Source organism: Ceratosolen solmsi, unplaced genomic scaffold (assembly GCF_000503995.2).
Source record: "Ceratosolen solmsi marchali unplaced genomic scaffold, CerSol_1.0 scaffold48, whole genome shotgun sequence".
Lineage (NCBI taxonomy): Eukaryota > Metazoa > Arthropoda > Insecta > Hymenoptera > Agaonidae > Ceratosolen > Ceratosolen solmsi.
The window spans coordinates 1493843-1510806 of record NW_011948440.1 but is presented as its reverse complement, the minus strand read 5'-3'; the positions used below and the strand labels follow the sequence as shown (position 1 = coordinate 1510806).

At 30.0% G+C, this 16964-nt stretch overlaps 1 protein-coding gene across 1 annotated transcript in view; it reads left to right on the top strand.

Annotated features, from left to right (window-relative positions):
- The window catches only part of LOC105365630 (homeobox protein 5-like), a 374046-nt gene that overhangs the window by 105848 nt on the left and 251234 nt on the right, over positions 1-16964 (top strand). Inside the window, exon 3 of the mRNA XM_011503844.1 lies at positions 16199-16207. Within this exon, the coding sequence (XP_011502146.1) occupies positions 16199-16207 (9 nt within the window). The remainder of the gene's footprint in view (positions 1-16198; positions 16208-16964) is intronic.

Below are 16964 nucleotides of genomic sequence, written 5' to 3'. Positions count from 1 at the left end.
CGAAGATGTTGAATGAGAAAAGATTCTATGGTTCTGCCGTATGCGCAAAATCAGCTGTCGTTATCTTTATGCTACAAAGCTTTTCGCTCTCTGATTGTCAATTAATTACTCTCTTTTTTGAAATCTCATTGTAGAATACAAGTAAAGGTATATTGCACAATCAATTCCTGTAATAATGTTTTTATAGTTATTCGTTTATTTATTACGCATATTATTGTTAATTTTCGCTTTTCATCGAATAATAATATTAAGAATATCGATGATAGGTTCGTTAATTTTAGAAAATTTTAAGTTAATTTTATTCGTAAATCTAATAATAGTAAAAATAAATTCCCAAATTAAAATTTTAACGATAATCAATAGTGATAAGACAAGATTGATGTTGACAAGTACTCGGATTGATGTGTACATAAATAATAAAATATACACATTCAAATCATTGATAATTATCTTCAATTCGAATAATTCGCAATTATATTTAATACACGATTGTAAATATTATGTTTACGTAACTATAAAAAAGCCTCGTTGAGTAGATTGAGATAGCCAATAGACTTTTTTTGTTGTTGTTAACGATTACGTGTGCAACGTAGATGAGTAAAAGAGATTTTCCCGCGGCTTTTTTCAATATAAATATTTACTAAGCATTCGAAGAGATTAAATGTCTATTATTTGATAAATCCCTGAAAATCATCGTTGTCGAAGGTACATCCGGAGCCAGTTGAAGCGGTTAGTCGTCAGCGAGGAAGGATCCTTTTTGTATCTTCATATTTACACTCTTCATTTGTCCCGATCAGATTACGTTTGTTCTTCTCATATTTCTTGTATATACATAGGTAAGAGGAACTCGACTAGAACTTCTTCATTTCTTCCTTTTTTGCTTTTCTTTTTACGCTGGATCTTAATTTTTTTCTTACGCCGCCCCAACTGCTCTCTTTGCTGATCTCTCTTTAGGGTGACAGATGTTCTCTGCTCATTTCGCGGATTGTCGTCGGTTTTAAAATGCCTCGTCAAAAGAAAGAATAAACCGAATGAAGAAAAACGTCAAAAAGATTAAAAAAAATAAAGAAAGTGGACGCTTTCGGAACTATCGCGTGCACGGGCGGAGACACAAATAAAAACAGAATGAAGGATAACTCTACAGGCAAGTGAGCGCAATTCACTCGTCGTTGTGTTTCCGTCAGAGATCATAAATCTAAACGCCCCAGTTCGGGAATGCTACTAGAAAAGAAAGAAAATTTCTCCCTATCTTTCTCTCTGTCTGCCTGTGTATGCGTCGTGCGTGTGCATGCGAGCGCACGCGTGCGTGTGTAATAGAGCGAAAGAGAGAAAGCGAAATAGAGAGAGAGAGAGAGAGAGAGAGAGAGAGAGAATATCTCCGAGGGAGGTAGCGTAATCACATCACGAGGTTGTAAACGAGATTTTCCGTCTTTGAGACGGATGACTTCTCTTTTCTGATACCACTGATGCCTGATAATTTTTGAGTGTTGAATTAATAATTCATTGGACTATGATCATAATTTATTCATGTGCAAGTATATACTACAGACAGATCAACTTTCTTCTCTCGCTAGATAACTTATGATTTCAACATTTTTCTTTATTTATTTACCTTCATTGTATTTAAAATTACGTATGTATTACGAATTATGAACAAGAAGCTTTGCATATAATTCTCTTTAATTTATTCTTACAGTTTAAGCTCGTGGTTTACTTTTTATACACTAGTTGCGCTGCACTTTTCTTTGCAGTTTCTATTTCAAGCTTAAAGTTGAGAAATTATAACATTTTAATTCGATAAAACTTTATATATTATAAACCATTACACTTGTTCTTTATATATTCTACGATAAAATAAATAGCAACTTACGTTTTCAATAAGCTGCATTATTTAGTGAACTCCTGAATTTTTACTTCCCATAAAAAGCAAACTACTGCACCATGAGAAATGCATTACCATAGATATATAAAAAATGCCTATATTATCGAGATGTAATAAAAGTAAAAAAAGATACCTGAACAAACTGTGCTATTAAAACGCATGGAAGGAAAAAAGAAGTCATAAACAAGTAAAACAAAAAACAACATCCAGTGTATGCAAATTGTACATTCGGAATGTATCGAAGCATTGAGACTTAAAAAATTTTACAATCCCGAAGTTTGACAATACATAAAATAAAAAAAAAGACAATGGCTGATCGCTGTTTATGACACATGCACATTGTAAATCTGAAAGGCGCAATAGCACTTGTGCGCTGGCACAAGGATGGGAGGATCGAAGCAGGATATGGTGACAATAATGACAGTTCTTGACGTTCAGTGACGAGGGCGAAGGACTCGCAACCGCATAAACGCGACAATCGGTCATCTTTTTGTCTACGAATACTAGTAAGTTACGCCGTAGTATTAAAAGAGCGCAGGTACTTTGGCAATCGGTCCTTACGATCTTTTTTGCCTGGTTTTCTCCCCCCCCCTCTCTCTATTATATATATATATTCATTATTCATGTAGTTTTGAAATGTATTGAAAACTCAATTTTTTTTTAAACGACATCTCAGACACGTTATGCTTTAACGTGGATTGTCTTCACTTTAAAAAGTAAGAATACAAATAAAATATTATCATTCGTTTCAAAGAATGTCATCAACATCAAGATCAAAATCAACATCAAGAAAAAGTTCTATAAATGTTAAAATACAAAGTTGTTTTCACAGAATTTAAGGAATTTTATTCCAAGATAATTGATATTATTAATTGATAATTGATAATTATTTAAAATAAGAGTTTAAATAAAAATATAAGATCTATGGAAATTATTGAAAATAACTGAGAATCGGCAATAGTAATTGAAGTTAAAGAATAAAATTTTAATTAATAAGCATATATGTAATGTGTCCGTAAGTATTGTCTCTATATGGAATTATTTTGATGTATGTTATAATCATAATTATTGCTACGTTTTTCTTTGAGAGTTAAGTACTGCTAAACTCTTTATTAGGCAAATTCTTATTAGTTTTATAATCTTAAATGCCAATTAATACACTAATATATTAATTGATTTATATTTCCTTATTTTTCTCTTTAAACGAACGTTTCTAGATAAGCAATTAAGTTTCATATACACAATCCTATAAATGAAATAGAATTTTCATTTAAATAATCCATCAAAAAGTGAAATATTATTTTTAATTTGATTACTAACAGTAATTACCTATTAAAGCTACTTGTTGATACACGAAAAAACTTTAAATAAATCTATTGATTACACCATGGAACTTTAATGGGATTTGTGCAGTAAATGTAAATTAAAATGGAAAATACTTATTTTACTTTTGTGATAAATAAAAATGTTCGCATTATATAGCAACACAGATAATATATTAATAAAATAGGAATATTGATTTTTTATTATAGCTCAAGCATTCATTTATGAAGAATAATAAAGATTGTATTTAACAGGATTAGCTAGCTATCTAAAACATTGGCAGAGGCTTTACAGGAACTGCTGGAAGACTTATATGAATATTTATTAATAATATTGAACATCACAATTGCTTCACGCTAATCTCGCAAATAGAACATACAAAGCAGAAATTCTTTAGAATGCAATTATTCTACGGATCTCGCTTTTGTTAATAAAATTTGTCTGATAATACCTGTCAATAAGCCATGTTATTAGTAATTGAATAAAAAATTATTAATGTTGAATATCAAATTTAAAATTTATATTCTCATTCTTAAGTGCATTAGCTTTTAAATTAAATTAAATTACTTTTATACAAAGTAGTATTCAATGTATATTCGTTTATTAAAAAAAAAAAAAAATAAAATAAAATAAAATAAATAAATAAATAAAAAATGAAAAGAAAAGAAAAATCTTTGGCAAGATATACCTTTAGAACTTGCGTTTATGTATTTCACTGTAATCATGAATTTAATGCAAATAAAAGTTAAATGGTAATACTACATATAAGAAGTTTGTCGGGCTGACACGTGTTCGTCGTACGGCTTAAATATGTCTCTTGCGTTTATGTTGTGACTAGGCAGGGAGTGTCTCATATAACTACACAGTCACTATTCGCGATGTTACTTCACTTCTTGGAGTTGGAAATCCGTTAATTGTTTTGTGTTATTCATCACGTTACATCAACGTTCTATTTCCGTATTTTTAATTTGTATGTGCAATTGCAGTAGACACGCTTGGTTCCAAAGAGTGAGTGAAATTCAAAATAATTAAAATTGATAAAAAGGAACATTTTATATAGGATTCAATCTCACTGCGGGCAAATTGTATATTTAAATTTAAATTAGAATTGTTTTTTAAGTTTGTCCGTTTTTAATCGAATATTATTTGTTCTTAGCTTCGTACATATTTATCGATATAAAATTATGTTCTGTCCAATCGTTCGTTACAATTGTTCGCAATAGTATTCTAATTTTGATTGTTTAAATTGCTCTTTGCATGCATTTGTCTAGAAATATAGAGCTGATAGTTCAAATTAAACATAAATTCTTAAAAACGTCTTTATTAATCGCGATACAGCCAATTATCTTGGTCAGTGCTACTTAAATATTAATTGCAATTGTTATTATTGTATATTCTAACATTTTTGAAATTCGAAATTATTATAATATATACGGTTATAGAGTATATTAAGCTCTTACAATAATCGGAAAATTTAAACCCTCGGCAAATAATAAAAGCAAACTACTCTCGATAACCGACTCTCCATACACACATTTACAAATACTAATAAAAATAAATATATTTTTATGTTGATATTATCTAATACTCAGACGGTGAGACTAAATTAGAAAATACACAACAATATACAATTTCGTTTCATAAGAGCATGTTGGCTAAAATGCATAATGTTGGAGTAAATTGGTAGATAATAAAGCGTATGTATTATCAATCGAGTTTGGCAAGCGAAATATAAAATTGAGAAGGGAGGAAAAAGTGCAGTTGCCGATAATGGTGATCAACCTGTAAATTGCATAGGTCGAGTAACAAGCCGAGACGAAAACGAAAGCCGGAACGTCGCGTTTCCACAACTACTAGTCTTGTAAGAAGAGGTTGGGCCGGGTTACTGCTCGTACCTCTCGACTCGTCGTGCACTTTGTCTTGCGCTGCCTCGCAACTGCATTTACAGCGGCGAACAGCGAGAATTCGGTGCACTCGAGTTGTTACGATTCCCCGATATTTACTGCGGCGCGCCCCTCGGTCCTTGCACCGGTCTCAAGGCGTTATTGCCACTTTGCTTTGTGCTGTTGGTACTACCACCGCCACAGCCACAACCACTGCTATCGCTACTGTTCCTACTACTACTATTGCTACTACCACTGTCAGTATCATCGCCTCCACCACTACCACCATTACCACCAACACGACCAAAACTACCGCCACTGCTGCTGTTACTGTGTTCCTGCTCCTGCTATCGCTCCCGTGCTACGTCACTTTCCCACACGCCCACTAATATATTAGATTGTTAGCGCCTCTGATAGATGCGAGAATTTCGAAATACCGACGCAATTTTCCTTTTTTCCTTCTCACTGTAGTTCTTTCTGCTCTCCTGCACCACCACTTTATTCGCTCGCCTCATATCCATTTAAATGCACTGAAGATCGTTGGCTTATTTGTTGTTTAACATTGAAGAATACTTAGGTACAGGTTAATTATTAGAGTATCTTTAGTGTTTGCCGGACCTTGATCGTGGTGAGCTCTCAAATTATATAATTGATTAGAAATTTAATCGGAACACGAAGAGGTCAAGGTTTTAGAATTTAAGAATTACGAGAATATTTATAGGTTGATCAGGGGGATATTTCGCGTCAATATCCATATAGAAAATTACAACAAAACACATATTTTGCGATTGCAGTTAAACCAGTATTTTTTAATCAATGAAATAATTCGGGATAAATGCGCGATAAATAAATAATATGCGCTTTGGAAGAGTAGGCGATTATTTCATTTGAATTGCCAATAAATAGATGAGATGTTTAAATTAAAATTTGTAGACATCTAATTGTACGAGAGAAAAAAAATTAATCCGATGACAAAAAGAAGAAATAATTAACGGTTCCGCTCAATTTTCATCAGCAATTAACTAAGTTCCGTGTCAAATTGCGTTTGCTCTGAAAGTTACAAACTCGTCTGTAACAACTGAATTACGATCGAAAACCGATACTTTGTACTTCCTGCGTAATATACACACGCGCACGCGTGCGCGCAAACACACACGCACATAGATACGCACAACTCTCATTCCGCGGCCGTCTTATCGCCGTCTCTTTTTATCAGTATACATAGTATATACATATACAACATTGAGAAAAAGAAAAAGGAGCAGCCTTAATTAAACGTAGCGATTTTATCGTACCGCATGCAATTAATGGGAAAATACCCCCCCCCCCCCCGCCCCGATGGTAAAAAGCCCCAAGCCTTAAACTTGCTAATCCTTCCAAACGACTCCCAAGAAGCTCGCTCTAACCCTCTCGACCGAACCTTCAAAAACCTTGGAGACATTCGCCAAAATAAAAGATATCTTCATCTTTATCCCTTGTATTCATTTGAATAATTGAAACATCATAACGTTTCCCTTTCAATTCGCGTAATTACATTCCATCCCCTTCTCCAAACACGAGAAAAGATATTTTCAGTGAAAAGATAAAGCCGAGAACGTAAGAATAGTAGCGGTAGCAGCAGCATGTACTCGGTTGACTCTCGTCCCTGAAATCAAACAGGACCTTTCGAAAAGAAGACGCGAGTTTTCTTCCTCCTTGGCTCTAGTGTACTCCCCCTTCTTCGTTAATTCCTCCTTGACGGTCCTTAAGACTTTTGGTAAAAGAGGGCATTACTATACATTCCATCTTCGTCCTTCTTTTTTAGTCCTCCAGTTTCTTAATTGACTATAAGCATTTAGTTTTATTTTTCCATCTTCGATGGGGGTGGTCCTTGCATTTGAATAAAGAGAGAGAGAGAGAGAGAGAGAGAGAGAGAGAGAGAGTGAGAGAGTCCTACCAATTGAGAATGGGACTTGAAAATGAAACGCGTAAGAGCCGGGATGATGAAGGATAATTTTGTAGTAGGTTGGAAAATGTGGTCGAGTTTTCTTAAGCAGATAGAGAGGGTCATGTAAGCGGAGGGTTTGTATATGCTCGTTGTCTTTATGAAGCTAGACGTTCTTACGTCATAAGCAGGTGAAAGTTAATGGGAAATTAAACGTTTTTCATTGCGTGTCTTTATTACTTGATTTGTAAGAACATAAATCCATCTTATGATGAAAAGTTCATATATTATTCAGCAGATTTTCCCAGTTGAATGTCAAATATTATTCTGATTTTATAAGTTCATAAAAGAATTTTGTAAAGTGAAAATTAATTTTAATTAAAAGAAAGTTTTTGGAATTGGTTATATTTAAACTATTTAGTATGTTCGGTTGTATTTTTTATTCTTTTTTCTGTATTTCTAGGTTTTTAGTAATATTTGCTTTGTTAAATATTTCTATGTCTATTTGTAAAATTTGTAAATTTAATAAGCGTTAATAAGCTTCACATTTAATAAGCTGAATTTTAGTTTTTCTTCTGAATGACCATTAATAAAAAAAAATTATTAATTTTGAAAAATTTACAGTAAAATTTTTCAATTAATAATAGTATTTTATGCAAACGTCAGTTCTTATAAAAATCACCAAACACAATATTTAAAAAAATAATGTAGTTACTCTCTGTGTGTGTGTGTGTGTGTGTGTGTGTGTGCGCGCGCGCGCGTGTAATATGTAAGCATGATTGGAAGATAGTGCAATATAACGAGTCATGATTGCGTATCTCATTGTACATAATGGATTGTATTTAGTGTAGATTTGATCTCATACTTTAACTATTTTTATCTCTATAATATAATTACGTACACATTAATTAATAATTATAGCGCATATGCTTTAAACTATGAATGTACATGTTTTTAAAATAAAATTTTTTTTCCAAACGGTTACTCTTCTTGTATGGAATTAATTGCTGCATTGCCTAGCAATATTTAAAGCATATTAGAATATGTCATAATGTTATTATTAATTATAATTTTAGAGAGATATTATTAGCATCGTAATATTATGTTCATTTAATAAACTTATGAAATTTGTAAGTTCAATATCAGAATGAAGATTGTTGAAAGTTAATTCTTCAATGTCATGTACTATATTAAATTTCTAATTAATTAAATATTGGTAGATATATTTTAATAGTATTATCTATGCATATTTCAGATTAAATCTGTAATATATATATTATATCTCTATTATATCTTCGTTGGTATATGAAAATGTATATATGCACATAGAATGAAATATTCTTTTATTTTTTTTTGCATACCCCAATGTATTGAAATTTTAATATGTAAATGTTTTTCTTAGAAACTTGTCGATACATATCATAAAAGCCTTTGCTTATTTTATTTCTCACTTTTCAAATAGGCATTTTGGCTTTATATATTATCTAAATTCACAAGCATTTTAACGTACTTTTGAAATGAAGAGTAAAATAGAGTACATTTGGTATTGCGTTTTCTCAGATTTCTCAATTCTTTTAGCAATGTATATTTCTTTATGGGGCAGTATTTCTGAAAAATCTGTACCATTATTTCATTGAATTTAATCGCTTCTTGGTGAAGAATTATATGAAAAAAAAAATAAATAAAATAAAAAAAAATAAAAGAACGGTTATTACGATCCAGGCAAACAGTCAATAAAATTACTCTAACGACAATCTTAAAGTCAACAATTAAGTTCAAATAACTAAAACCGATTTAAGCTTTCAAGAAAATCAAGAATTTTATGAAACTTCAGACCGATCGCGCATTTGTCATAAAACTTGCCATACCCAGTAAAAATAAAAGAAATCATCGTGACTCGAACACCATAAAAGCAGACCAACAAAACGTCAAAGCGGAAAAGGGCAGATCTGTAAAATTCGCTCGTACGAACTCGAAAAGGAAAAAGCAGCCCTCTTACCAAAATTTCTCGCGGATGGTGCAAAGAACCGAATGTAGGTGAAAAAAGCAAATGTGGATAATTCGAAAGAAGTGCGATGAAAACGCCATACTTCGCTTTGCTTCTCTTCTTCCTCTATTTCCCCGAGCAAAGATGAACGTATTCGCGTTGTAAGCATCGAAGCGCCCTTCCTTCTAATGCGGAAAATGCTATGACGACGAGAGAAGGATAAAGATAGACAATGTAAGTGAGAGCCTTCGGATAACAAGTGCATCAGACGGAATCTTCAATCCAGCCCGCATCTGCTTCTCTGCAGGGTCAGCTTATTTCTTCCCAACCTCGTATTATGAATATTCCCAGTTGTCTTCATCCCTATTGTCTCTCTTTCTATCTTTTCATTTATTAGCACCGCTTTATAGTCCAATATTTTAATGGCTCAGCAGAATATGCAAAAGATTGTTTATTTCGTTGTGGGTGCGGAAATTTAAGTTTTATTGGTTTAGCTGTACAAATAAGTTGGAAAAATCAAGATTAAGAGGTTACTTGCAACAATGCTTTTTATGCTCTTATGTAACGAGGCTGTTAAGTTTTATTGAATTACGGTGGTTACTGTAAATTTTTCATTTAAAATTCGATTATCTAACAAAACATAAAATATTTCTATAACAATTAGTATTTCGTTTTCTTTTTTTCTTTTTTTTCTTCGTCTTCTTCTTTTTTTTTTTTTTTTTACTGAAAATGTTTACTTACACACGAACTAACTTTATAATTAGTCGTATTTTTTTTATCAGGCAAGAATTTTAATGAAATTATATTTTGTACTTTCGATTAAATTTAATTGATCGGTTGCTTGCGTATGAAAACAATAGAAAGTATTTAATGCCATACAATCTTTGGGCGACAATGTGCCTTCTATTGATTATAGACTATTAAAATGTTCAAGATATCCGCTACATCCAATAAATATAAAGTTAATAGGATTGTAGAAAACGTTCTTATGGATACTTAAATAAATAATAAAAATTTTGAAATTCAGCCTACTCATTATTATTACAATAATTATCATAATTTTTTTAATATCGGCTAACATTACTGTCTAATTTAACATATTGGTTAACTAGTTTTAATTATCATAAATTATAAATTTCACTAATTTCGATCATAAAAATTTCTAAATATTTCATAGCTACATATGGACTGTATAATTCATACTAATGAGACTGTGAATGTATATACTAAACGCATATGGTTTCCATACATATCGTATAAGTAAGCTCTGATAATGAAGCAAATTAATGTATTACGCTAGATATTATCAGTAAATTTTTTAAAATTATGACAAATAGAAGTAGCTAAATGACTTAATGAATTCATAATAAAGCTTAAAATTAACGTACAGAGAGAAAAATTTTCGAGAAACAAGGAAGTACGTTTTTCTTTTAGTATATTTATCCTTCTATTTATTTTTCTCTTTCAGTCTGTTTATCCTCTTCTGGTCTTTCTCTTCATATAATTTCTACCTTCCTCCTCCTTCTCATTCTCCCTTCTCTCTTTCTCTCCTTTTCTTTCTCTCCCCTCCCCCTCGCTATCTCTCTTCTCTCGTTTTTTTTTGTGTTTCTCTATAACCTTTTCATATCTCTTCCGAGCTCTCATTCGTTTTTCGTTATACGCAATGCGAGAGGGTTTAAAATATGTTAGAACTTCGCTTAAGAGTCAGAATTTTCGTCCAGCACCCTTCGGACTTCCTGCCTATCTATATGCATACATCCCGTTTTTTTTCTGTCGACCGACCGTCCATTACTAATGTACCTAAATACGTGTGCGTACACACTTACGTATATATACTTTTATATGTTTAAGTTAGACTCTTTCGAGTTCCTTTGGTCTGGCTTTTCAGAATTCACTGATGCAGATGTAATGTGTTTGGCGGCCCTTTCTACTTTTTTTACTGCACGGGGTTGAAACTTGAATTCCAGTGAAGGGAGGGAGCCAAGGATGGGCTGCGATGAATATTCTTCTCATATTGGGAAACTTGAGACTGTAATTAGGGTGCTTTTTTAATAGCTAGAAAATTTTTCATTATTAAAATTCAAATGAATGTTCATTTGGAGTACAATAATAATTAAATTTTTACGAGTTACATACGCGCACACGCGTACACGCATACACACACACGCGCGCACACGCACGCACACAGAGAGAGAGAGAGAGAGAGAGAGAGAGAGAGAGAGAGAGAGATGTAGAATCAAGTCATTGTTAAATGTCCCTTTGACGATTTATAGTTTTGAACTATTTGAAAACTCGATGAATTTTAGCTTCCTATCAATCTATTTCAACCACATATTTGTTCAGTTAAGTTTATTCAAATGCTTTTGTAACATTTAAATGTAAAATAAAGCTGAAATTAGAACAAATATAATTAAATAATGAATTCATCTATAATATATTTTATAAACAATAAAAAAGGATAGTTCATTCATTTATTTAAATAAACTTATCAAACCGGAAGTTCATCAAATAAATGGACACATAATTGGAATAGACACTGGTCTAAAAATGTGCTTAATGCCATTATGTAATAATATGTAATTGATGCTTAGTGAGCGTGTGCAAAAGATGTTGAATATTTGCATTAAAATAGAAAGACCTATTTAGATAGCGTTTGAAATAAAAATAAATTATTTACAGTTATCTATGATTTAATGAATGTTTGTTTTGTAAGGATTGCAATTAAACAAAGTTTTAATGAACCTCAGAGCTGGATTTAGCGGTATTAAAACATTAAATAGACAACCATTTTTATTATGTGAACATAAGTACATCCGTAGTAAACGCTTTCTCATATTTCCATTGAAATTTTATATTTCAATTATTTACACCAAATTATAATATAAAATTCGTAAAAGTATTTTATAAACTGGTTGCAAGTTATGGCCGTTTCTAATATATGAATTAACTCGTTATATAATTGAATTATTTCTAATAAAATTTAGTTAATGTAATAATGTAATGTATTTATTGAAAAAGCATAAACTTTCATCGAAGGAAATCTTAATATCGCTTATCTCCAGTATTAGTCCAGTTAGAAAAAATTAATCAATAGATATTTTGTAATTATCAATATTATAAATCATAAATTATGGTATTAATATTATTACATTAAACAAAACAAAAATTGCAATATCGTCGATCGAAGTATAACGAATGCAAGCTATTAGTAATTTGCGTCGAACGCAATAATTCCCAAACTTGAAGTCTAACTGTATTCCAATTCAAAACCAGCAGTTCATCGGCACTTCACAATCAATAAGGTCTGCTCGACCTCATCGTGCTGCTTATACGTGCGAGCAACTGTCGATCATATTTCTCCAATATTCCCACATTCGTAAGCCTCCGTGCACATATTCGCCTTCTCATAAGCCCCCTCTACACCCCAAGTACAGAGTTATTAAGGACGCAAATTGAAGATCGACATTCTCACCTCATGAAAAAATCACTTTCCCATGTTTATAGAACGTTTAAAGGGCCACGGCTGCATAACGGCGAGCCAAAGGAAAAAACGTGGCCGCCCAAATTTATATAGCACTGATAGATCGTTTTCAATTGGATTAAAATAAATGAAACGGCAAATACTCAATCATTTCACGGAGTGGCATTAACGAAGAGCTCCAATTAAATGAGGTTTGGGCGCGAGTTAGCGGAGTGGGGGAAAGAGAACAAAATCAGTCTCGCGATCGAGGAAGAAGGAATAACGTGCCCGATACGAGGGTAGGCGTGAGACAATGGAGGATAGGAGGTAAATATAATGGAGGAGTGAAAAAAAGAGCGAGGGAACGAAGCCATGAATATTTTTCGTTAATTTATCAAACAAAATCACGATAAAAATGTACAATTGTCGAGTAATGGTTTTCTGCCTGTTAAGATCTTATCTTTGTTATTTTTTTGTGGTTAATTATAGAGTTAACGATGTCACAAAACGAAATATTTCTTTTATTCTTCAATATCAATGCAATAATTTTTACTGCATTTGTTTCTTTTTTTTTTCAATGAACAACCAAAACAGTTGTAACAAGCATTTCAATGATTATTATAATAACTTTTCGACGATACTGAATACGGAACGATAAAGAGCAATTTAGAACAAGTCTGCGTCTAAATTATGGCTAGAAGTAATTTCCGATTACATTACGAGTTAAATTCCAATCAAATACATCAATATTTACTGTTATTCGTTAAATCATATATATATATATATATATATATATATATATATATATATATATGTTTATATATTTCACATTCATAGTAATAACATGAAAATTAATAAATAATACATAATATACTATATCGAACATCCTACCAATATTCAAATTATTATATTTTTAAGTGTAAAATTTTTTTTAAATTACTCGTTAGTTTTTCAATAACTGGCGTACAAATATGCTTTTAATAGTTACTTATTTGCTAGAAAGTTGTGAAACACTTTTAATTAAACAAATATTAACTTCTGACTCATTTTAAGAAATTTATTAATGCCAATTATTGCTCGATAGTTAGCTTGGTGAATTTTTTTCTTATAATAAAATTTAATTTATTGAATAAAACTAACTTCGAATTCTACTTTTAATCAAGGTCATATATGATGCCATATACTGTTTTTATTACATACGAATAGTAGAATAATGAAAATATTTATAAATCTAGTCTCTTAATAAAAATTGTTTATTAGAAATACTAAAACAAGGAAACGAATCTTGTCACGTGAATGATAAAGAAAAAACCATTATATCGAAGAAATGAATATTAATTTTTCTTAATATAAGACTTTAAGAAACTTAGTATAAACATTTAGTAATATTTGTTCACTTTACTCTATTATAAAAATAATATACTGTATAAAAACATATCTATAGTAATGAGTATAAAATTATATTTATATAGTTTTTTTATCGTCAGAAACAAAGAATTATAATTTATCGTACTTATTAAAGTGACAAAAGCATTATCATAATGTTAAAATATATCTATTTATTTCTAAAAAACAGAAGATGATATTGATAGTTGGATTGCAATTAGATAAAATTTTTTATTAATCTTATTAGTGTAAAAATATTACTAGTGTGGCTTAAGTGTACTCGTGTACTTATGTACAATTAAAATTAAAATCACTATATCATTTCGACCAAAGCAGCAAATAAAAAAAAAACTTTCTTCTTCTATTGTATCATACGAGATTTTACATACTAAAATTATGAGTTTAATCAAAAGAATTTTAGAATACAAATAAATGAAAATTTAGATTTTTCATAAATCTAAGATTGTGTTAAATAGATATCTCGCACGAAAATTTATTAAACAAACTTTAAATTAACTATAGAATACAATGAAATGATTTTGAAAAGTAAATTTTTAAAATAAACATAAATTATAAATAATAAGGATATGAGTCTGTATTAAAACGAAGATAAAAATACTAAGCGAATTAGAGACGAAAAAGGGACGCTCATGAGAGAAACGAGATAAAATTAGAAAGTAAATGAGGTTAATTTGAAAAAAGTAACGAATTAAAAAACAAGGCTATTTAATGAATCGTACAGAACAAAATAATAAGACAGTAATGTATAAAATTTAATTAATATAACATAAAATTAATCATATTATTAAAAGCAATTTTAAAACAATAATTAAGAATTATAAAAACAAAAAAAGTGCGTAACGATGAAAAAGATATTTAAAACTTTATCGGAAATCGATAATTTTGCAGTTTAAAAATACTAACATTTTAAGTTTAATATGAAACTTTTTTTATTTTTCCATTCTAATAAATAACAAAATTAATAAATGCTTATTATTAAAATGTTAAAGAAATTTTCATTAAATTATATTTTTAAGTTGTATTTGTATTTAGTTTGATCCATATTTCATATATAAAAGAAAGGAGGTATTTCCGCATCTATAATAAGAAACGAATAAAATTATATTCAGAATGCATTCATTATGTTCCTTATCGTATTTAGCTAAAAATATTAGTAGTAGTGTGCCTCTGTAGAATTTAATTTATTATTAATTATTCATTTTTCAATGTATATATTTGTCTCATTTATGGTAATACGTTGAAAAGTCTTTAAAATAATTGCTCTATGCAACTGTTTATTTTTATTAAATAACAAGTGAAAAAGTAAAATGTTCTATCGATAATATTAATTATAATACTTTATATTAATTATAATATTTCAATTATAAATTCAAAATAAATGTAGATATTAATCGATGATATCCTTAAATTTTTATATAATCTAATATGCGAATTATAGTTTACACAGAAAGTAGTGTATTTCATAAAATTTGATTAATTTTTTATCTGTACGTTTAGAAATCATGAAACGTATATTTTAATTATTCATCTTTATGGAATTACATTTTACATTATAATTTTTATAATTTGTGAGTTTTCTATTGAATTACGTATACGTCAATCTGGTATGTATGATTTAGATATAACACAATGAATACAATTGTGTTTTGAAATTACACGGTAAATAAATCTACATTGATAAAATTGACATAAAATAGAATAGTTGACCTAAAAATTTTCATCGGAGTAAACACTTGTTAATCTTTTAGCAAAATATACACAATTGCAATTCAAAACTACCCACGGTTGTTCAGACGCGTGAGCTTTGACAAACTCAACAGTCATTGTATAGGTGGAAAACCAACGCGTACAAAGGCAGAAACGACTGATTCGCAAACATTCGCGAAATAATCGCCACATCGCATCATTTGCGAAATCATTTCTGATCTCTTCGACACACTCCAAAAATACTCCATGTATGTGGGTCTACGCGTTCGCATCGCTGCAATTACGAGCGACTCTGATCTCGCGTATTTTCAGGAATGTATCGATACAATTTCATCCGCGTTAAATTATATCACTTGGATTGCTCTGATTGGCATGTGCTGCGGAATATTGAATTAAAAATTAGTGCGTGATTCTTTAATGCAATGCGTAAAGTATTTGAAATGATTATACATTCACTTTTTAATCTCCCCTTCATATCAAACATCCTATTCCACATTATTAGTATTCAAATATGTTTATCTATTTATAATATTTCTTATTAAGAATAATCAAATGTTAATGATTAACACTTTCGCTCCACTTGATTATTATATATAAATATATATTTTTTGTATTCTGATTTCAGAGCCAACGGGTATGTTTCAGTGTCAGTTCCTCGATAGCTTTGCTCTAAATGGTTTTGTTACTCCCTCAAGCATGTTAAGTAAATTTAATTTGTTAATTTATCATAAAACGCACATTGCTTTATTTATTTATTTTTTAATCGAATTTCATTTTGTAATATTTTGTGTAAACGCGTAGACTATTTTAAATTAAATTTTTTATTGTAACAATAAATTATTGTGTACGTGTGTGTGCGTGTGTGTGTGTGTGTGTATGAAACGTTAACAATTTTGATCTCGTAATGCAGAATATAGACAATATTTACATTAACATAGAAATGTATGTATATATACAAAAATGTATATTATTAATTAAGCTTGATATATATATATATATATATATATATATATATATATATATATAGAATTTAAATTCTGCTATTTCTTTTTCAATAAAAGATTCTTCCGCATAAAAAACGCTTTATTAATAATTCTAACGCGTGAAAGAGATAAATAACATAAAAATTTGCACTTAAAAAGTTATAAATATATATTTTATGATTGTAAATTACATTATTTGTCTGGTTTCGTTAAATGACACGAGATTCGTTTTAACTAATTAAAGTTTATTATATAGTCAAATAACAATTATGACCTGTTAACATTATTTTTTAATTGAATGTTTTAATTGAATTTGTAATATATATAGAAGTATTTATTAATTTTGTATGAAGAGAATATAAAAATACTAAAGAATATGTTATAATGCAATGAAACATTTGATTCCAC